At 38.9% G+C, this 24,340-nt stretch overlaps 1 protein-coding gene across 1 annotated transcript in view; it reads left to right on the top strand.

Moving 5' to 3' along the window:
* Positions 1-24,340, top strand: part of FBN2 (fibrillin 2) — a 284,415-nt gene that overhangs the window by 257,692 nt on the left and 2,383 nt on the right. Inside the window, exons 56-64 of the mRNA XM_076008344.1 lie at positions 616-741; positions 2,097-2,303; positions 3,201-3,326; positions 4,947-5,069; positions 7,204-7,320; positions 7,919-8,047; positions 9,860-9,979; positions 21,318-21,549; positions 22,794-22,965. Coding sequence (XP_075864459.1) covers positions 616-741; positions 2,097-2,303; positions 3,201-3,326; positions 4,947-5,069; positions 7,204-7,320; positions 7,919-8,047; positions 9,860-9,979; positions 21,318-21,549; positions 22,794-22,965 — 1,352 coding nt within the window. The remainder of the gene's footprint in view (positions 1-615; positions 742-2,096; positions 2,304-3,200; positions 3,327-4,946; positions 5,070-7,203; positions 7,321-7,918; positions 8,048-9,859; positions 9,980-21,317; positions 21,550-22,793; positions 22,966-24,340) is intronic.

The raw sequence follows: 24,340 nt of genomic DNA, 5'->3' as shown, positions 1-24,340 counted from the left end.
AACACCATATCTTCTCTTCAAGGAGGAGAAAAAAGAAACAAAAAGAAAACACTTAAGAAAGAATCCCTGCCAGGGGCGGTGGCTCATGCCTGTAATCCTGACACTCTGGGAGGCCAAGGTTGATGGATGGTTTGAGCTCAGGAGTTTGAGACTAGCCTGAGCAAAAGCAAGACTCCATCTCTACTAAAAAAGAGAAAGAAATTAGCTAGACAACTAAAAATATATAGAAAAATTAGCCAGGCATGGTGGCACATGCCTGTAGTCCCAGCTATTCAGGAGGCTGAGGCAGAGGATCGCTTGAGCCCGGGAGTTTGAGGTTGCTGTGAGCTAGGCTGACAGCAACCTCGAGGATGACAACAACCTCGAGGATGACAGCATCCTTGGCACTCTAGCCCAGGCAAGAGAGTGAGACTCTGTCTCAGGAAAAAAAAAAGAATCCAGCTAGAAGGAATAAGTGAAGTTAAAAGTAAATTAATATTCACATATAACCTTTTAATTCCATCATATTAGTATTTTGGTAAAGATGTTTTAAATAAGATACAACTCACTAGAAAAGACTTTGTAAATTGTAATTTTATAATTTTGTCATCATACATACTATTTGTTTTCCTAAAGATGAAAATGAATGTAGGACCAAGCCAGGGATCTGTGAAAATGGACGTTGTCTTAACATTATTGGAAGCTATAGGTGTGAGTGCAATGAAGGATTCCAGTCAAGTTCTTCAGGCACTGAATGCCTTGGTAAGTTGATATACAAGAACATTCTACTTGGTAGATAAAACATCTGTTGCATGATGTCATCACAGAAGAGCTCTACACACATATTCTTCTCTGCTAAAGACATTCCCCACTTTGAGTAATCCACATTCCTCTTCCTAAAGGTACACATCCATTAAAATGACATATTTGCATGTGTGTCTTGTGCACATCTATGTGTGATGTAAATAGCAATCTTAAATAGTCTTTCCAAAATTGAGATTAATTAAGCTCTATGGAAAATTTGACTTTAGTAAAACTTACATCAGGGGATGATTTAATTCCAAAAGAAAATATTTGCAATATGAGGTAAGCTCTCCCAAAATTAATGCAAAGGAAATGGCACTTTTCAAAAATGCAGTGAAGGTTAATTTTTATATCATGGTACAGAAAAATGTTTTACAAAATATTTTCTTGGGTAAAATCTAAATCTCAGACCTTATGTTGTATTTTAATGCTAAAATGCATACATTATAAACCATTGTGGTTAATTATGGCAGATGTAAGTTATGATGTAGTAAAATTTAAGGCAAAGAGGAATAAGAGCAGTAAACTGTTTGACTTATCACCTGATTTGCCATAAAAAGAGCATTTTTCAACCATATGAGACTTTTCTCAGAATGATGTCATCTGCTTCAAATGCCAGGAGTTTTTAGTCTAGAAAATATATTTTATTTTTTGTTGTCTCCAGTCTATACCTTTACCAACAATCAGTCTTTTAGGAAATAAGAAAGGTAACCTACATATAAAGTGTAATTTTCTGTGCTCATTTTATTAACAGTTTTGCTAAGATGGTTTATAAAACCGTATTAAAGATTTCTTTGCCTTTTACTTCAGAAAAATCCTTTTACTTACACTTAAAAAAATCTGCTCAGTCCAAATATTTGAACAGTCTTTTAAACATAGAAAAATATAAGAGATTAGATTAAATAAGTACCAAGTTTATAGTCTAGAATTTGCTTTCCAAAGATGAATCCTGGTCCTCATTTGTTTATTTGAAGGGAAATAATTTTATTTTCATTTCCTTGTATTCCACAGCAATGGTAGTTTGCTATCATTTAGTAGCTAATGGACTGAAGGAAAAAAATCTATTTCTAAAGTATTGGTATCACTTTTTATCAAATTTAATAATCTTATAGTCTATAGTAAAAGCACACTCTGTGAACTTAGCTGCCAACAAAACTTTGTGAAGCCGTCTTAGCAGTGTGACTGTTAATATAAAAGAAGACCTATTTTTTAAAAGCCTCTTCTTAAGAAGGAAAGAATTAATTGTCCTGTTTAATTTGAAAACCAAAATAATGAAGTGTCAGTTCCGTGACCATGACTCTCACTCCTTTCAGACAATCGCCAGGGACTCTGCTTTGCAGAGGTCTTGCAGACGATGTGTCAGATGGCATCCAGCAGCCGCAATCTTGTCACCAAGTCAGAATGCTGCTGCGATGGTGGGCGAGGCTGGGGCCGCCAGTGTGAGCTTTGCCCACTTCCTGGAACTGCCCAGTACAAAAAGTTATGTCCTCATGGCCCAGGATACGCCACTGATGGAAGAGGTATGGAGTTGAGGAAATTCATGCATATTATCAACACAGGGAATGTCACTAACTTAGATTAATTTGAAGGAAAAGTGAAAAAATGATTAAATAATAATATCTAAGGTATTCATATTTGGTATATATTTTCATGTATGCGTATATATATACATATATATACATATATATATACACATATATATATATGAGAGAGAGAGAATTTCTTTGCTAATGCTTTAGAGATTTTAAAAGATTTAATCTTCCTATCAAACCTAAGAGGTAGAATTTATTATTCAAAGAAAGTGAAGCATAAAGCTAAGATAATAATAAGTAATTTTCCCAAGATCACACTCTTTTTAAGGGGTAGACCCAGGAATGGGACACATGTCTGACCCCAAAAGCTATGCTTGTAATGCCACTTGCTATATTTAAATATTGTTTATTTGAGTATACACAGGAATTCACTCTGAAACACCTTTACAAGCTAGCAAGTCTCATAATTGATTAGTGGTTTCCATTTTTTGTACAACCAGCTAATATATTAATGTCCTAAAAAATACCATTTCCTCCATTACTATACAGACTCCAAACTTGTGCGTGACTACTTTGCTAGCAAAAACTTTTCTTCAGAGTCTAATGCAAATGTGAATTTGAGGCCAATCAAATGGGAAATTAACACAAATTCCAAATTAGTTGTATTTCAAAGAGGTAACTTTATAGATTCCCCCAAAATAATACATACTTAAATTTCGGTCGCTTCCAAATTGCCATTTGCCTGAATGATGAAAAGATATTCACTATTAAGAATGTTTGCTGTTAGTTATCTCATCTCCATTCCTTAATTCCTCTTAGTTTCTAACCAGTTTTACCCTCACATATATATTAACTTGTATGTGTTTTTGTTTTCTCGGTGCACAGATATTGATGAATGTAAGGTAATGCCAAACCTCTGCGCCAATGGTCAGTGCATCAACACCATGGGCTCATTCCGATGCTTCTGCAAGGTTGGCTACACTACAGACATCAGCGGAACCTCCTGTGTGGGTGAGGCTGCACCTCTGCATCTGGGGGTCGTCAGCTGCTATTTCCTGCAAACCACTTACTGTCAGTAGAGTATCCTTTTTACGGAGGTTTGGAATGTACCTTGTATTAAAATGGTGCCAACCTCTCAATAATGTGGTTCTTAATAACACAGCACTTGCCCTTTGTTCAATAATGTGGGATGCAGAATTGTTCTGTTCATGAAAAAAGCCTGTCCAATCAGGGAAATATAAAAATTACAAAAATATAGTTTTACCATTTTATAGTTTTGCTTAAAAGCTATAAATGCACATTTCTTTGTCATTCTTTTGATGAAGGGAAAGGGCTTTTACTGTGAACTTGAACATGTGTGTGTATGTAAAGAGAATATGTTTTGCTTGTTTCTCATCACTTGTTTTTGCGTAAATATACCAGTTAGGCATCATCTAAAATTTCCAGTTGCGGAGCAGTCTCAGTACAGAATCCTTCTACTATTTTACAATTTCTTTTTCATGTTTAATTTTTTATTGTTTCACTCACACCATTTTATGACAGTTGGGAGGAAGGAGACTTGCCAAAAAATTCAACTTATCTTTCATTAAAGAAAATATCCTTTCTTATTCCTTCCCCTCCTTCCCTCTCCTTCCAGCATATTCCATCAAATCACCTATTTCAGTAATAAGTGCACTTCTCATAAAAAGGTTAAGAAAAAGCAAACTGATTCTCCATTAGCATTCACCTCACTTGGTAGAAGTAGAAGGGCAGGAGAGCAATAGAGAACAGCTATTCTATCACCATTCTGTGGGCATCAGCCAGTGTGTTCTACTGAGGAAATGGAGACTATCAGCTGTCAATCAGCACACTGGCAGGAAAGAGGTGGCATATTCCAATGAGGACAGTTCAAGGAGGGTCTTAGAAAGGGACTGTCTATAAAGGTGTGGGCAGAGTGTTCAGAAGCCAGGAGGGATAATGCTGTGTGCTGGGGCTGGGCCGCCTTGGGCCAAGAGTAAAGAGAGAAGTTATTGAAACCTGGAAGGAGAAAGGTGTGCTCAGAGTGCTGCCTTGACAGGATCTTTGACCTCTGAACCAGTGACTCAGCCAGGCTGAGTGATCTTGATGGAAGGAAATTGAGGAAACAAGGGCCAGTCAGAAGACGGAGGGCAAGAGTCTGTAGAGGTCAACTCCTCTGACTTCAAAGCAGGGTGGGCTAGGATGAGGACTGGACCGGAAGGGGCAAGTAGAAGTTTTCCAGCTCAATCTGCACAATCCCACAGGATGCTCAGGGGAGCTTCAGTTAAGAGAGCTTCTGCTATATCCACATGTCCAAAAAGAAAGAAACTCTTACTTTTAAGTTTATGCTCTCAGATTATAAACCAAAGTATATTAATCTGAAGAATTTAGCAGGGTTTTTGAATGCATACAGTTGTCTAGACATTATCATATTTATTCAAGATCCATAGATTGATCTACAAAGTAAACCAGTATGTTACTTTAGAGAAAATTGTTGTGTGCAATATTTCTCTCTGGCTTTATTCCATTTTAAGTTTAAGAGGAAGAACAAAAAGAATGAAGAATGTGGAGGGAAGAATGAGGCTGGTCGTTTCTTTTAACTGAGAGTTTAATCTTTGTGTCACTTTTCCTTAGACCTTGATGAATGTTCCCAGTCCCCAAAACCATGCAACTTCATCTGCAAGAATACCGAGGGGAGTTACCAGTGTTCGTGTCCAAGGGGATATGTCCTGCAAGAGGATGGAAAGACTTGCAAAGGTAAGTGAAGAATCTCTGGCAGTGTGACCCTTGTCTATGTCTCTTCTTCCAGATCCCAATATTAGGTACTCGAGGACTATGCCATGTGCATCTCCTTCATGACAGTGCATCTTCCCAGGGGCCATCTTCCTACTCAGACCTAATTCTACCAATGGGCCCATTGTAGGAAGCAGAGACAATTAAACCCGGGTTATAGCAGTTTGCTTCTTATAGCAAACCATATAAATTTTTAAAAAATAAAATGAAACCAAAATTTTGGTGATATTTTAAAAGATTTAAACAAATCGCTAAAATAAGATTTTTGTTGCTTTTGCCTATCTAAGATTTCATCTCTGTAAGCTATCTTTATTACATATTTACTGTGGAAAAGTGAAGATGAATGAGTAAATGTTTTGCTTAGGTAGTATTAAAAGTAATTATTTGTCAAGCTAACTTAGATCATTAAAATAGCGTCAGTAAACATTCTAGTGCAGATGTCTTTTTTATAGAATGCCTTTTGTTCCTTTGGGTAGATGCCCAATAATGGGATTGCTGGATCAAATGGTAGTTCTGCTTGTAGGTCTTTGAAGTATCTCCATATTACTTTCCACAGAGGCTGTACTAGTTTGCAGTCCCACCAGCAGCACATGAGTGTTCCTAAGTCTCTGTATCCATGCCAACATTTATTGTTTTGGGACTTTTTCATAAAGGCCATTCTCACTGGAGATAAGTGATGTCTCATTGTGGTTTTGATTTGCATTTCCCTGATGATTAGAGATGCTGAGCATTTTTTCATGTAGACATCTGCACTTGAATGTTTATAGCAGCACAATTCATAATTGAAAAGATGTGGAAACAACCTAAGTGCCCATTGATGCATGAGTGGATTAATAAAATGTGGTATATGTATACCATGGAGTTCTACTCAGCCACAAAAAACAATGGTGATCTAGCACCTCTTGTATTATCCTGGATAGAGCTAGAGTCCATTCTATTAAGTGAAGTATCACAAGAATGGAAAGACAAGCACCACATGTACTCACCATCATATGGGTATTAACTGATCAACACTTATGTGCACATATAGTAATAACATTCATCAGGTGTTGGGCAGATGGGAGGGGATAGGAGGGGACGGGTATATACACACCTAGTGGGTGCAGTGTGCACCATCTGCGGGATGGACATGCTTAAAGCTCTGACTGAGGTGAGGCAGAGGCAATATATGTACCTAAACATTTGTACCTCTATAATATGCTGAAATAAAAAAATTAAAAAGTACAGTTTCAATAACTAGACTCATATTTGATTTTATAGTAAACCTCATCAGAATGAAAATAATAGATTGAAGAAATCTTTAAATAGAAACTATTCTCAATAAAATACTGGTTTTATTTCTAAGACATAGCAAAAAATAATATAAAATAGCAAGCACTACCATTACCTGTTTAGCAAACCAGTATGGATCAATTTAACTTTGTGCATTGTTTATAAATGAGTGCAACCAAAGTGTTTTTTAAGCTATAAGATAATGAATTAGTCTTGTCTACATCTTATATTATGTGGTACATTTATTTTAAATATATTTTTCCAAATTAAGTTTCAATCTAGCCAAAATAAAATTTTGAGTTTTCTACTAGTAGAGTCCAAATATCAATACTGTTTAGGATTAGAGATACTATGTTTTTGCTTCCTCTGATATTAATGATGGTGTTTTTATTTGAATGTGGAGAATCTGACCTGATGTTTGTGTTAGGACCTTCATCAATTTATTGTTTTGTTTTTACTTAATCCCTCCGTTAATGAGAACAGGTGACCAGCCATAAACTATACTGTAATAAATGCAAGAATTGGAACCTTTGGATATTAGCTTTGAGAACAGCTCATGGAAACTGCTGTGATTCAGTCATTTAGTTTCATATTTTAAGAAAACTTTGTGTTTTGTATCACCTTAACAATCCTATCATAGTAGCCCATAATATTTATGCTGCTTAACTGTATGAAAAGAAACTGCTTACCATGTCCACAAAGCTTCCAGCAAAACTGTAGACAAAATGTTCCCGATGGAACATGTGCATGTCCTGTGGCTCCATGAGAAAAGGTGCATAGCCAGATAGTTCTGCTCTGATTTTCACTGGCTTCTCTTTCCTTCCAGACCTTGATGAATGTCAAACCAAACAGCACAACTGCCAGTTCCTCTGTGTCAACACCCTGGGAGGGTTTACCTGTAAATGTCCACCTGGTTTCACACAGCATCACACTGCCTGCATTGGTAAGACAAAATTACAAATGAGAAATTTTATAAATTTTGGTAGATGCATACAAATTGCATTTAAAATGACACATACAATGATGTCTAAGTACTTATATTTAGAACCAATACCTCATAATTACTGGTCTAAATAAGTTGCTAATAGTATAGATATTTTTTCCTAAGAACAGTACCCAAAGGAAAAAAAGGTCTATATAGTCCAAGCGTGAGCATAGTAGCCATACTCCAAGCAGTACCTTTATATCACACTGTAACTATAACTATGGTATTCAGATAAAATATGATTAAAGGTTCACTGTAATTTAGAGCATGCTATCAAACACTCTGGATTTTTCTTATGTTTAGAGACTTTTCAGTCCATATTATATAAAACCAGGCCTTCAATTGCTCCAAAATATGTTCTAATTTCAAATCTGTTGAAATACACTTTTTCTTGCCACTTTTGCCTATGAATATGACAGTGAATCCTGGCATAAATTTGCCTAAAATGCTGTTTTCACATCATGAAACTTAGACTTTCATGCTTTGCTTCTTACTTCATGTGAACTTTAGATCGTGTAATAACTGGGAAGTTGACCCTCCCTCTCGGTCTTTCTAGACAACAACGAATGTGGGTCTCAGCCTTCGCTCTGCGGCGCAAAGGGAATCTGCCAGAACACCCCTGGAAGTTTCAGCTGCGAATGCCAGAGAGGGTTCTCCCTTGATGCCACCGGCCTGAACTGCGAGGGTGAGCTGGTTTGCTCAGAAATTCTTTATCTAACAACAGTAATATATATATATACACACACACACATATATATACACACACACACATATATATATATACACACACACACATATATATATATAAACCTTCGAGACACTAAATGACAAATGGAGACAATCTCAATAAAGAAAAAAGTATTTAACAAAATAGGACCCAGTGAATGATTTGTGTTCATAAAATCTTTATATATCATTTTGAGGGCAGAGGGAAACTTTATTGTGATAAAACAAAAATTCAGTGATGACAAATGAACTTTTAAAATAGCTGAACCATTTACCTAAGCATTGATCTTAAAAATAATTGAATTGAAAAAGAATTCTGTGCTGAATATGGTTTACAATAGTGCACAAGCACACCAGAAAAAATAAAAATAATTGGACGTTTATTCCTTGATGATTAAATGTGTAAAAGTTAAGTGTGAAAAGAAAACCTGTCAACGTAGATAATTGGAGCAATGTATTGAATATGCTGAGGAAGGCTGGTGACCATCTCTATTTTCTATGGACTGAGATGCCCACTTCACCCTCTTTCCTATAGTGGGCATTTCCTGTACAGCCTCCTCTGCAGTAAGTATTTCCTATAAAGTCCAAGGGAACATTTAAGTGGGAACAAAATAAGAACATGCCTGCAGTCAGTAAAATACCACATATTAATAATTCTTCAATGTTTGCATTTCAAATGTTAGTGTATTATAAGATAAATGTATTAGGATTGGTTATCTTTTAAAAAATACTCATGCCAGAGATTATGAGACTATATATATATCTCCTCTACATTCTTATATAGTTCAGTATTGCAATGCATATTTTTATTGACCTTAGTCTCCCTTTTAAAATTAACCATTCTTAGAAATAAATGACTTTGAATTCTAGAAATATATTCAAAGTATTTCATTTGCTCTCTGTAAGAATCATGGGACTTTTATATGTATCTCATTTTCAGCAAAGAAAAATTCAATTTTAAAAATTTCAATTTTAATATTTTATATTTGAAATCATTGAGACAATGAAACTATTCTGGACCCACAGCTGCTTGGCATGTGTCAGTTCAGCTCATGACTATCGGTGTGAGACACTGTTTATTATCTATGTAAATTTGTTATACACACATCAGACAGGCCAATTTTATTTCACTCTTTATGGGTAGATTTCAGTTGTCATTCCAAAAGAGTATGCATATATAAACAAAGAAATTATTCCATATGTATAATAATAACACATCCTGTCTAAAAATAATGTATTCAAATACTTAAAAGGGATTTGCATCTAGTTAATCTTAAATGGTAATGAACATTTTTGTGTGCAAAACAGATGTGTTCCTTAGGTATTCTGTAGTGCTTGTATCTTCCTGAAAATGATGACTACATCTCAATCACTTTTGAATCTACTGGAATATGTAATACAAACACACACATACACATACATACATACATACATACACATACATCATTTACCAAATAAATCATACCATACAAAGTTAATCAGTCCAAAATGCACAACACTTGTGGTTGCTATGGTTGATTTGCTGAAATTAAGATGTTATTCAGAGCACTGATGTGCCGTGTCTGGTGGATAACAGAAGGGTGAGGTTGGTATCACAGAACTGTTCTTGCATCACCACTAAAAGCCATGCAACTTGGGAAAATCACAGCCTCTCTGTGTGCCATCTTGTTTGTTTGTTCCTGATAATAGTTACCCTAGGTTGTGTTTGGAATGCATTTAAGAATAGTAGAAGAAAGGTGACATAAAGCTTTTGCCGGGACTGTTTTTGCAGATGTTGATGAATGTGATGGAAACCACAGGTGCCAGCATGGCTGCCAGAACATCCTGGGTGGCTACAGGTGTGGCTGCCCTCAAGGGTACATCCAGCACTACCAGTGGAACCAGTGTGTCGGTGAGAGCTCTTGCCTTACGTAGCACCTGCTTTTCTCACCTGAAAGTATCTCTGTGTAAAATGAACAAACTATAATGGTTGAGGTTTCAAGATAGTCTTTGAATCCTAGAACTTAAAAAACAGTCCTTAATATTGAGGCATGGGGATTCATTTTACTACTTGTGCATGTTTGATAATATATTTATGTATGTTTGAAAATATTCATAATAAAAATGTTGTTTTTTTAAGTACCTAAAAAGTGAATCTACTAGAGATTTCATCATTTTAAATTTCCACTATATGTACTTTTAAGTTTCTGAAGATGTTGTCAAGAATCGTCATCTTCATTTGCCAAGGTCAGCTGCTTTTTTATCAGTAGTAATTTGATGTCTTCAGATTTGGAATTGGAGTATTGCCCTCTGTTTACCCTCATACAAATCTAAAGGAGTTCAGATTAATGAGGACAGTCTGTCTGTGCTTTCATGGCACTTAGATTACATGAAGGATGTAAAGTATTTGAAGATCAAAAAAGGACCTAGGTACAACAGATACTGTTGACAACTCGAGACAGACGTTTTTGTAAAATAAAATACTTGGGCAAATTCTCCTTTTAAGGAGTGCTTGATCAAAGAGAACATTATTCTCAACTTGAATAGCCAGCTGACTTACTTAGCATATGCCTAATTTCTTGGCTCCATCTGAACGCACTTCACAGACCCACCTTCCAGCACGTTTTGACGTCAGGCACTGGCATAGCAGGGCAGCACGGGAAGGTGGTCCTGTGGAGACATGGCAGACACTTCCTGTGTCTCTGCAGTGTCTCCACACATTATTCAGGCACTGTACTGTTGTGATTAAATAAGTTAATCTGATTTTATCTGTTGTAGTCTTGTTAAAAGAAATTTCTAATGATAGTTTAGTGAATTGAGAAAAAAAAATCAAGATAAATTTTAAAGGAGGGAAACTTAAGCCAGTTCAGGGATAGATGCTTTGCCGCACCTACATACACACTCATGAGAGGAAGTGGAGAAACCAGTAAGGACCAAGATGTTAGGAAAAGGATTATCAAGATAACTTCATAAATTTAGTTCATTTTTTTCTCTTCACAGAAAAAAAAATGTTACAAAACTTCTTGTGCCCTGATGTATTGATTCATAGACGGGCAAAGTGTGGGCACACTCTTTAGAATATAGGGAACAGTATTTTTTAAGATAGCTATTAAAATAATGTAAAACACTTTATTATATTGCAGTATTTATAAAATATATAAGGCCCACCACTTTATTTAGTAAGTACCATGGACTTCTTGATTAATTCCATGGAACTTAAGGCGAAAGAATGATTCTCTAACATTTCACGTTATGTGAGCTTAAGTAAATCTCTTGTTTTTAAAGAGAACATACATAAAATAGAAACACGTATGGAAAAATCAACTCAATTTCCAAGTTTTCTGAAATTTCTGTCTATAAATATCTAGTGCAAAAGCTGCTGTACAGATTTTTACTAAATTTGGAGGCTCTGCTTGGAATGGTCTGACTTAAAATCAAGATGGCCTGGTATATCCCAGCTGCCCTTATGAGGGCCTCGAGTGGGCACTAGACAAGGCAGTGAGCCCAGCGCAGCTCACGCTGGAGTCTAGCGAGAATCTGTGTGCCTTCTAATCAGGGTAGACTCTATGAGCAGAGGAGCAAATGGTTTCCAGAACTAAGAGTACTTGAGTGGATAACCCTCCAATTGCAGGTATTAATTTGTGAGCTTGTTCTTCTGTTATGGACACTCTAGGCAGCAAGCCCTTGGGTAAGACACAGCAAGGATTTGTTTCAAGAGAATATAGGTTTTTCTGTCCAGGATTGAAGAATCCAGCTGGTCTTTAATAAAATTGCTGACTTTCTTGCCTTGAATCCATGCAGTTGGAATTTTAACTCAAATATATGGCAGAAATAGTGTAAAATAACCCATCAGGAAACTAATAAAGGCAACAAGTTAGCAAAAGAACAAGAATTATGACAAAATGCAAATTAAAAAGAAACAAACATTTTCATCTGTCACTGCTTATATGAATATCTTCAGTAATTCAGAAGGTTGATGGGAGCATAATAAAAGAAAGCATTTCAAACAGATTTACCTGGGTTCTCCTAGTAAAAAGTCAAAACTGTTAGTCATTGCATCAAGTAATTTAAATAAGTAAAATTGTAAACCTACAATGTAATTAATAGTACTACCAGTTTATGAAAAATAAAAGTTTTTTAGAAGTGTTAATATTGAGAAAAGCTTTCAATTCAAATTAACACTTTTTTATAACATTCTGGTACATAGATTATACAGATGTAGGTAACATTCTCAACTATTTGCAAGAATTATAATTATTCAAAATTGAAAATATATAAATATTATTAACACTTGCATATGAAGAAAAATTGTATCAATATATGAAGCCTTCATTATTTAATGTAACTTTCAGTTGCTTTTATCGTCTTTTCAAAATAATTCTAACATGGCTTAGTGAGGCTTGAGTCAGTTCAAAGAGTATGTCAAACAAGAACATACTTATCTAAGTCCATACATTGTAACCATGATGTGCGTTTATAACATATAAATATTAGGTATATCATGATTCTTCCAAAGATATTATATATTTTTAAATATTATTTTAAGTGCTATGTTTAAATGCAATTTATTCAATTAATAGGTTTTGCCTGGTAATTTTTCTACCTAACACAATGTCTGATACTATACTCATGGCAGGATCACTTCATTAAATTATAAGCTAATTTATATTAATGTATAAGCAGATGCTGCATATGAATGTCAGCAGATGAGCCTTTGTGGCAGAATTCCAAGTCTTTTATATGTAGAAATAAGATAGCAATGATATTTATGTCATATATTGTAGCCACGTTATTGAGAATTTATTTACTGTCTATACTTTCTTCCCTTGTAATAAAGGCTAAGAATTTTCACATACTAGATAATCACAGCATATTTTATATTCAGTGATTAATAAATCCACATTTAGTGGTCTCATTTAATTCTGAAACTATAATCATGATACAAAAATGTACATAATAACATTTACCCTTTCAGTAACCTCTATCTTATACTTAACAAAATTTAACTTCCTGTTGGGGAGGCCCCTTCCCTGAGACCCCATCTGCATCTTCCAAATCGCACAGGGCTGCTGCAGACCCCACACTTCCCTGCTAGCTGTGGTATCCCCTACTCGCAGAAGGGCCTGTTGCCCCACGTGGGCTGACATATAGACTTGTCATATATTAGGTAAACAGACATTCTGTGCTCCATATGTAGTCACAAGAATTGAAAGAATTCCATGGAACAGATGTGATTTGTGCCCAGGGTGAAATTTAGATTATAATAAAGCCCAACGGAGTCAAGCCACATGCTATATATCACCCAGATGGATAAGAGCAAAATTAAAATCTCCAAAGTTAAAAGCACAGTCAGGTTTTAAATTTGTAAAAAATGAATCGCAACTGAAAGTACAACGTATAATTATCCTGCTGTCAGACATTTATTGTATAATGCTAGTCATGAAATGAGCAAAAGCAGTGCATTGCCTGATGGCTAGATGCAAACCCATTTTAGAAGGCACAGTCTGCACCAGGCTGGTTCTCAGGTGGTCAGAACTGTGCTAGTTGTTAGTTCAGTAGATCCAGTTAAATAGTGTTTATTTCCATTGTTTTCTTTTAGGGTTTTTAATTTTTTTGTTAGTGTATAATGGGGGTACAAGTGTTAAGGTTACATATATTGCCCATGCGCCCCTCCCCCATCGAGTCAGAGCCTCAAGCGTGACCATCCCCCAAACATTGCACATCTCATTATGTTTATATATACCCATCCCCACCTCCCCCCTCCCACTTGCCTGACACCCGATAAATGTTACTCCTGTATGTCCACTGAGGTGTTGATCCGTTAATACTGATTTGCTGGTGAGTACATGTGGTGCTGGTTTTTCCATTCTTGAGATACTTCACTTAGTAGAATGGGTTCCAGCTACCATTGTTTCTTAAAGCTGAGTAGTATTCCATGATATACATATATCACATTTTATTAATCCACTCATGAATTGATGGGCACTTGGGTTGTTACCACAACTTTGCAATTGTGAACTGTGCTGCTATAAACATTTGAGTGCAGGTGTCCCTCTTGTACTATCATTTGATCTTTTGGGTATATGCCCAGTAGTGGAATTGCTGGATCACATCATAGATCTACTTGTATCGCTTTAAGGTATCTCCATATTGTATTCCAGAGAGGTTGAACTAGTTTGCAGTCCCATCAGGAGTGTAGGTGTGTTCCTATCTCTCCACATCCATGCCAACATTTAATGTTTGGGGACTTTTTGATAAAGGCCATTTTAACTGGAGTTAAGTGATATCACATTGTGGTTTTGATTTGCATTTCCCTGATGATTAGAGATGTTGAGCATTTTTTCATATGTTTGTTGGCCATTATTCTGTCTTCTTTTGAGAACTTGCTGTTCATGTCCTTTCCCCATTTTCTGATAGGTTTGTTTGATATTTTCTTGCTGATTTTCCTGAATTCTAAATAGATTTTAGTTATCAGCCCTTTATGGGATGTGAAGCTTACAAAAATTTTCTGCCATTTTGTGGGTTGTCTGTTTGCTCTCTTGACAATTTCTTTGGCTGTGCCGAAGCTTTTTAATTTGATCGGGTCCCATCTATTTATTTTTATTGCTGCTGTGATTGCCTTTGGAGTCTTCTTCATAAATTCTTTGCCTAGGCCAATGTCTAGAAGAGTATTTCCAACAGTTTCCTCTAGAATTCTAATAGTTTCACACTGAAGGTTCAAGTCTGTTACCCAGCGTGAGTTGATTTTTGTGAGAGGTAAAAGGTGTGGGTCTTGTTTCAGTCTTCTACATGTGGCTATCCAGTTTTCCCAACACCAGTTATTGAATAAGGATTCTTTTCCCCAGTGTAGGTTTTTGTCGAAGATTAGTTGGCTATATGAGGGTGGTTTTATATTTGGGTTCTCTGTTCTGTTCCACTGGTCAATGTCCCTGTTCTTGTGCAAATATCAAGTTGTTTTAATTACTATAGCCTTGTAGTATAGATTGAAGTCTGGTGAATTGATACCTCCTATTTTGTTTTTATTGCCTAGGATTGATTTTGCAATACGGGGTTTTCTATGGTTCCATACAAAGCGTAAAATTATTTTTTCTATATCTGTGAAAAATGATGGTGGCATTTTGATAGGGATTGCATTGACTCTGTAGGTCACTTTGGGTAATATAGACATTTTAACAATGTAGATTCTGCCGACCCATGAGCATGGCATATTCTTCCACCTGTTTACATCCTCTGCTATTTCCTTCTTCGGTGTTTCATAGTTCTCCCTGTAAAGGTCTTTTACCTCCTTAGTTAAATATATTCCAAGGTACTTCATTTTCTTTGTTACTATTTTGAAGGGAATTGAGTCTTTGATTTGGTTCTCACTTTTACCGTTGTTGGCGTATATGAATGCCTCTGATTTCTGTGTATTGATTTTGTATCCTGAGACTTTACCAAATTCATTTATTAATTCAAGGAGTCTCTTGGTTGAATCCTTGGGGTTTTCCAGGTATAATATCATGTCATCATCAAAGAGTGAGAGTTTGATCCCTTCTGCTCCCATTTGGATACCCTTAATTCTGCTCTCTTGTCTGATTGCTGTAGCAAGGACTTCCAGCACTATGTTGAATAGAAGTGGAGATAGTGGGCAACCTTGTCTTATTCCAGTTCTAAGTGGAAATGCTTTCAATTTTTCCCCATTCAGTATGATATTGGCTGTGAGTTTGTCATATATGGCTTGTATCATTTTTAGGTAAGCCCCATCTATGCCTATTTTGTTGAGCGTTCTTATCATAAAAGGGTGTTGAATTTTGTCAAATGCTTTTTCTGCATCTATTGAGAGGATCATGTGGTCTTTGTTTTTGCTTCTGTTTATATGGTGAATTACATTTATAGATTTGCATATGTTGAACCATCCCTGCATCCCTGGGATGAAGCCCACTTGCTTGTGATGAATTATTTTCTTGACAAGCACCTGGATTCGATTGGCTAGGATTTTGTTGCGAATTTTTGCATCTATATTCATAAGGGATATTGGTCTGTAGTTTTCTTTTTTTGTTGCATCCTTCCCTGGTTTTGGTATCAGGGTTATGTTCGCTTCATAAAATGTGTTGGGGAGGCTTCCATCCTTCTCAATGTTGTGGAATAATTTCTGCAGGATAGGCACCAGTTCTTCTTTGTAGGTGTGGCAAAATTCGGGTGTGAAACCATGTGGTCCAGGACTTTTCATTTTAGGAAGGTTTTTTATTGCTGTTTCAATTTCAGTACTTGATATTGGTTTGTTCAGGAAATCTATTTCTTCCTGGTTGACCCTAGGGAGTCTGTGTGTTTCTAAGAAATTGTCCATTTCCTCCACATTCTCTAGTTTGTGTGCATAGAGGTTTTTGTAGTATTCATGAATTATATCTTGTATCTCCAAGGCATCTGTTGTAATTTCTCCTTTATTGTTCCGTATGGAGCTTATGAGAGATTTTTCTTTTCTGCTTTTCTTAGTCTAGCCAAAGGTGTGACAATTTTGTTTATTTTCTCAAAAACCAATTTTTTGTTTTGTTAATCTTCCATATGGTTTCCCTGTTGTCTATTTCATTTAGTTCTGATTTGATCTTAATGATTTCACTTCTTCTGCTGGATTTGGGGTTGGTCTGTTCTTCTTTTTCCAGCTCTTTGAGACCATTCATTAGGTTGTCTATTTCTGATCTTTTCAACTTTTGGATATAGGCATTTATGGAAATGAGCTTTCCTCTCAGGACTGCTTTGGCTGTGTCTCACATGTTTTCTTTGTTTGTTTGTTTGTTTGTTTGTTTGTTTGTTTGTTTTTGAGACAGAGTCTTACTTTGTTTCCCAGGCTAGAGCGAGTGCCGTGGCATCAGCCTAGCTCATAGCAACCTCAATCTCCTGGACTCAAGTGATCCTACTACCTCAGCCTCCCAAGCAGCTGGGACTACAGGCATGCACCACCATGCCTGGCTAATTTTTTTTTGTATGTATATATTTTAGTCAGTCAATTAATTTCTTTCTATTTTTAGTAGAGACAGGGTCTCGCCCAGGCTGGTTTCAAACTCCTGACCTCAAGGAATCCGCCCGCCTCGGCCTCCCAGAGTGCTAGGATTACAGGCATGAGCTACCTTGTCCAGCCTGTCCCACAGGTTTTGATAACTTGTGTGTCCTTTGTCATTTAGTTCAAAGAATCTTTTGATTTGCATCTTGATTTCCTCATTTATGAAGTGATCATTCAGCAGAAGATTGTTTAGTTTCCATGACTCTCTGTAGAAATGAGAGTTCCTGTTAGGGTTGATTTCTGTTTTTATTCCATTGTGATCTGAAATGATACATGGTATGATTTCTATTTTTTTAAATTGTTTGAGACATGCTCTGTGTCCTAGGCTATGGTCAATCTTAGAAAATGACCCATGAGCTGATGAGAAGAACGTGTATTCAGTGGTTTGGGGATAGAATGTCCTGTAAATGTTAGTCAGGCCCATTTATTCTAGAGTTCTGTTCAAGTCCGTTAATTTTTGTTGATTTTCTGTATGGAGGATCTGTCCTATGCTGTCAGTGGGGTGTTAAAGTCTCCAACTAATATGGTGTTGTTATTTATCCATTTGTTTAGCTCAAGTAGAGTTTGCTTTATGGATCTGGGTACACCTAGGTTGAGTGCATATATATTTAGAATTGTTATGTCTTCTTGTTGAACTGTACCCTTCGCCATTTTATAGTGACTTTCTTTGTCTTTTATTACGTTTGTTGATTTAAAAGCTAAGTTATCTGTAATCAGCACCACCACACCAGCTTTCTTTTGGCTTCCGTTTGCTTGAAATATTGTTCTCCACCCCTTTACCTTTAGTCTAACTGAATCCTTGAAGGTTAGATGTATTTCCTGAAGGCAGCAAATACTTGGCTTGTATTTTTTTATCCATTTGGCCAGCCTATATCTCTTGAGTGGGGAGTTCAAAGCATTCACATTTATTGAGATAACTGATAGGTGGGGCAGATTTCTGTTCATTATGTTGGGTTGAACTTTTTTGCTTTGTTTTCTCTCTTGAGCCATTGTAGTTTCTTGGCTTTGATCTTTAGCTTTGAGTAGATTTACATTCATGAGTGTTTATTGTGCTCATCCATGGGTAACACTGTTTTGAGTACTTCTTGAAGGGCTGGTCTTGTCTTGGTGAATTCCCTCAGTCTTTGCTTACCTGAGAATGTCTTGGTTTTCCCTCGTTTACAAAACTTAGTTTTTTAGGGAATAAGATTCTAGGCTGGGCATTGTTCTGTTTCAGAAGAGTGAAAGCGGGGCCCCAGTCTCTCCTTGCTTGTAAAGTTTCAGTAGAGAAGTCTGGCGTTATTTGGATTGGCTTTCCTTTGTATGTTACTTGCTTCTTTCGTCTTACAGCTTGTAGAAGGGCCTCTTTGGTTGATATTTTGGTCAATCTGATGACTGCATGTCTTGATGTCTTCCTGTTTGCATTGAATTTCCCAGGGGTCCTCTGAGCTTCTTTAACTTGTATATCGAGATTTTTACCAAGGCCTGGGAAATTTTCCTCTATTATATCTTCAAATAGCTTGTCCAACCCTTGAGTGTTTTCTTCTTCCCTTTCTGGTAACCCTATGACCCTCACATTAGGGTTCTTCACATAATCCCACATCTCCTGTAGGCTTTGCTCTTTTCCTCTTGTTTCTCTGCTCTATCTCTGTCACTAATTTATTTAATTGGAAGATGTTATCTTCAATCTCTGAGATTCTTTCTCCTGTTTGATCTACCCTGTTCTTGAGGCTTTCCACTATGTTTTCTAGTTCCCTGAATTGATTCTTAATTTCCAGGAGTTCAGTTAGATTTTTCTTCATTGTTTCCATTTCTTTAGTGAATTTTTGTTCCAGGTCCTGGAATCTTTTTGTGTTTTCTTTGTGTTGGTTATCCAGTTTTCCTTGCAAATCATTGAATTTTCTTAGGATCCATGCTCAAAATTCTGCTTCTTTCATTTTAGTGGTCTGATTTTGATTGATGTCCATTTCTGAAAGGCTGGTGTTCCTCTTTTGGGGTGTGCTTTCCATTTGGGTATTCATATTTCCAGAGTTCCTTCGCTGATTTTTTCCCATCTGGATCAGTTGTTGCTTCTTACCTTTAGGTTTTCATTTGAGTAATGACATGCCGTGTTTAGTCTCTGAGCCAGTAGGTGGTGTTTGTGGGTGAAATTCAACCACACCCTGTATGATAAGTCAGTAGATGCCCTAAAAGGGTGTGCAGAATGTCCTCTCTGTCAGTAGGTGGTGTTTGCTGGGAAGAGCAGGTTACACTGTTGGTTTTGGGTCCTGAACCAGCTCTTGTTCCTCTGGAGAGGCACTCTAGTGCCTCAGGTGGTGGTTGGGGCCCTGGGACTTCCAGGTGTGTCCTTATTCTCCACCTCAGTGAGGGCTTGTCTGGGAATGTGTCTGGGCTGAGCTGGGTTGGGTAAGCCTGCCCTCAGGCACCACCAATGCCATTAGCAGGGGTCAAAGTTCTGTTCTCTGCTTCCAGGAAAAGCTGTCAGGGAGGGGCTGGAACGCCCCGCTCAGTCAGAAAGTCTATGTGTGGGGGTGGGGCTGTCTGAGACCCGCAGTCTGGAGTGGGCCTCACTTCTTTCCACCCTCTCCAACTCTGCAGCTTCTCCTGGGCCTCTGCCAGCAGGCCAGACCTCACGCCACCAGGCCTCCCCTGACTGTGATGCCAGCCAGGAGGTTCCCTGCGCAGGAACGCCACCTGGGCTGGGCTTATGGCCTCCCTTTGGGAGGAGGGTTGCCCTCTAGGACGCTGATCTGCCCCTGAAGGCACACACACCTCAGTAGGCTGTTCCCGTATATCCCTTCTGTGCCCCGGGCAATGCGAGACCTTGGTGCACAGGATCTGGTCTATAGGTCTGACCTCTGGGCCCGGGAATTCAATCCCTGATCCCACCAGGGAGAGGAGTGCTGGTCCCAATTCACCCATGGGAGCCCAAGCTGGGTCTATGTGTCTCAGCCTCAGGGTTTGCCCCATTCTCCTGGGATCACCGTGCCAGCAGCACCTGGGAGGGTGGGCGGGTAGGGAGCTCACCGTGTGAGTTCCACTCAGTCAGCTGTAGGGCCCCAAAAGGGAAGGTCCCGTTACCAGTAGGTGCCTCCAGCTGGTGGCTGTATTGTCCCTCTCAGCAGCTGTGGGTAGGGTCGGGGGAGGGGAGGCAATATGGCGCCTGCCGCGCGGCTCGGGTCTGTGCACACGGAGGTGCCCGCAGGAGTTGGGAGCCTGGTGCCACGCCTGCTACTGGCTTACCGCTCACTGGCGGCGGCCGTCTCTGGGCTGGTGTCCGCTGGTTTCCAGGCTACTCGGAAGTTCTCTGCTTCCAGTTCTCGTCCGCAACCTCCTCCTGTGGAGTCTCCCGTGGTCTCTGTAGTCTCTGGTACCCCCTCCTTCCGACCCTCTGCTTGCTTCTTTCTTCTAATTTCTTCTAGAAACTGTCTTTTTTGCAGAGGCACTCTGTCGGTGTTTCTCGTCCACCATCTTGCTACCCCAATTGTTCATTATTATTAAAATTTTTATTAGCCCAATTTTATAAATGAGGAAACAAAGGCTCAGAGAGGAGGTTTCTTGCCCAAAGTCACATAGCTGGGAAGTGGTAGGGGTTTTTAGATTTTTTATATACTTTTTTTTATCATATATAATGAAAGTTTGGGGAATTGCTGGGGGACTAGATACAAATAGAAATACAAGATTTTTTAAATTGAGATATAATTCACATACATTCACCCTTTTAAAGTGCACGGTTAGATGGTTTTTAGTATATTCTTCCAGCAGGCAACCATCAATACTACAAGTTTCAGAACATTCTCATCACTTCAAAAAGAAACTCTAGACCCAACAGCAGCCATTTCCCATTTCTCCCAGCCCTCAACCACGGGCCACTTATGTGCTCTCTGTCTCTGGATTTTCCTGAGATATAAGCTTTTCAAGTAGCCTTCTGTTAAGAGAATAGAAGAGTTATTCACTAGGCAAACTGCAGGTGTCTGTCCCCAAGGGCCCCCAACATGCTGGGAAACAGTGCAAACAGAATATAAAAGGGCAAAGTAAGAGGTTTTTGAAACTGTAACTGAGGGAAATTTTTTTTATTCATATGCTTTGTAAATCAGCCATCAGAGTAAAAAAATTTAATACAGTTCTGGAGTTGTCTACCGTAAAATCATAGGTACTTGGAGACTCCAGCTCTTCTGCCAGTGCTTGCTGTTAGCGCCTTCCCCGTGTGAACGTCTCTCATTCTGTCCAATAGATGAGAATGAATGCTCCAACCCAAATGCCTGCGGCTCTGCATCCTGCTACAACACTCTGGGCAGTTACAAGTGCGCCTGCCCCTCCGGCTTCTCCTTCGACCAGTTCTCCAGTGCCTGCCACGATGTGAACGAGTGCTCGTCCTCCAAGAACCCATGCAATTACGGCTGTTCCAACACGGAAGGGGGCTACCTCTGCGGCTGCCCGCCCGGGTACTACAGAGTGGGACAGGGGTAAGGTGGCCGTCGCCCTCCTGCACACGGGAACATGTGGCCTGGGGCTGGCCCTCCCTCCCTCAGTGAATTCAGGCCACCTACCCCACTAGGAAGGGTCCTGTGTTCAGAAGCCCAAGAGGCAAAAGAGTGTCCTTTGGCCAAGGGTGCACAGGGTATGCCAGTAAGCACCCAGAGGCGCAGGGCTGTGCTCACGGAATAGGGCTACTTCCTTTGTGGTGATCGTAAAACTTGAACTCGTATGTGAGCATCACGCTTTGCCCCTCGTAATGGCCTGAATTAATGCAATCAGACCGAAGGCCAGAGACAAGCAGATGTTTAACAATACAGCTCACATGTTGCCGTAGATACCTGGGCCGTGAGGTACAAGTGGAAATGGTCTGCCTCAGATTCCTTTATAAATCCTGGCAGGCACTAGCCCAGCAGTCCCTGAGGAAGGAGTCTGCCCCTCTCTTTGCTCATCTGGCTTTTATATTACACAGAGAGAGCATGGTGGCTAGTAGGTGTGGCCCCACTCAGCAGCTCAGCCTGGGCCTGTCTCCGTGGGGCTGGCTTCCCTCAGGCAAATCGCACTTCCTCAAGTCCTGTGGGCTGTGGCTGAGGGACTGGCCACTTGCATCCTTCCATCAAGGCAGCGGTGCTCAGTAGCACAGAAGATGGGAATGTATGAGTCAGTCCGAGTCACCTTCCTCAGAAGAAGCAGTGTGCAAGGCGGGGCTGGAAGCATGGAGCAACCTGTCCAGCACTGGTGTACAGTAATACTGAAAACAAAAGCCTTGGTCTAGGTGAGGGTCAGTAAGAGCCAGTTCAGTGACTCTTTCATTAACCAAAGCACTAGCTGAAAAATATGAATTACTAAAGCAGGGAGCTTTGTTGTCAGCAGCAAACACAGGCTGTGGGCTTCTGAAACGATGGCACCTCCCTTAGCATTCTCTTTGGAAGTGCATGCCCTGCTTTCATCTTCTTGAGTTAAACATACCCAAGTGCTTCTATCTAATTAAGATTGAAAATCAGGGGTACCCAGGGCTCACCCTCAGAAGAATTTTTCTGTTCTAAAATAAGGGGAAATCTCATGCATTGGGTGTTGAAGAAAAAAGTTATAAGGAATCTTAAGGTTTTTGTGTTTATGAGCTGAGAGGTTGCTTGGTTGGTTTCCTGTTTCTGAGATGTCTTTGCTCTGCCACTGGAAAATTACGGTCAGAGTTAATGATAAAGTCTGACAACACTCTGCTTCTTGCGAATAGCCACTGTGTCTCAGGACTGGGACTTACCAAGGGGCAGTACCTGCCACTGGATGCAGAGGGCGACGAGGAAAGCGCCCTGTCCCCGGAAGCGTGCTATGAGTGCAAGATCAATGGCCACTCGAAGAAAGACAGCAGGCAGAAGAGAAGTGTTCACGAGCCCCCGCCCACTGCTGTGAGTAAATCTCACTTTGTTTTGCCACAAAATATTCTCCACATGGAGTCATGTGTATAATGCCGGGTATGTAGTTTGCAGCCGCTGTGAAGTTAAACCTCTCTTGAATTTTAATGGATAAATGAATGGACCCAGTATGATAAAAGCAAGTAAATTAAAATGGGTTGTGAATTATTAGCTCAAAACACAAAGACTGGGGGGAAAAGACTAAGTTTCAGATTATTTTCTTTTGTTTTAGTTTTTGATTTTGCCGGGGGTATAAAATGTCCATCTAAGAAATAGTTTGAAACGATTCAAAAAAATGAAATTATTTTGAATTTGTCCAGTTTTGTTTTATACACGTATAGTACTCGTGGCTGATTTTATTTTCAGAGGGTCAGCCAACTAGGTCTCACACTCTGTGACTTATTCATAAGATAGTTGTTTCTGCCACAAAAATTTTTGTCTTCAGATAACTTGTATTTTCTAAGGAACTGAGGATCTGAATTGCCGGCCACTGATGTTTCCTTTCCCTAATGACATTTTGACAGAGTGGTTAAAGGGGTGGGCCACAGTCCACTTGGTTTTAAACATAATTCCATGGCCCTCCCCAATTATTACCTGTGTTACATATTCACTTAACTTCTCTCAACCTCAATTTCTTCACCTGTAAAATGGGAATAAAAATACTGTTGAAGGTTGATGGGAAGATGAATTGAGCTAAAATATGTGGACAGCCTGGACCGGTGCCCGGCATATACATCCCACATGCTCAGTTCGTGGTCGTCGTGAGTGTCACGTACCTAGAGATGACAGTGATTCTCCCAAGGATTAGAGACAACATGAGGTCATCACTTACCACCTTCTTCAGTTAATATTACAGAAGAATTACCCCACCAAAAACCTTGTCCACAACTAATCAGCTCTGTAAATTGGGTAACTTGCTTCTGTTTTCAGGGCTTCGGAAATTTTCTTTATCTATACAACCAGACTTCTCTAGCTAAAAAGTTTATGATTCTATTTTGCAATAATGAATAAGCCATGTTACATTTACCTTAAGTAGACGAAGTATCCAACTGATGTTTAAGTATGACAGTTGAGAAATTTTTATCAAGTCCTAAAACTACAAATCCGGGAATTATGCTTATAAAGCCTTCCCATTGTGGTACTTGGCCAGTAATTCTGCCTGAACATTTCTGGGCACTCTGGGGCCACTACAGCCAAGTTCTTACTTAACAGGTACCCTATCAAAGCATTATGAATTTCAGCCTGTCTTATTTCAATGTTTGTACCCCACCCGATCCTGTGAGCAAGTCAGACTTGGTTTCTCTGGGCCTTGCCCCGCTGGCTTTTATCAAAGCTGGCTCAGAGTGGAGCCCTGAGAGCTCTGCGGAAC

The sequence above is a fragment of the Microcebus murinus genome, chromosome 11, assembly GCF_040939455.1.
Source record: "Microcebus murinus isolate Inina chromosome 11, M.murinus_Inina_mat1.0, whole genome shotgun sequence".
Lineage (NCBI taxonomy): Eukaryota > Metazoa > Chordata > Mammalia > Primates > Cheirogaleidae > Microcebus > Microcebus murinus.
This window is presented reverse-complemented; position numbering and strand designations above follow the sequence as displayed.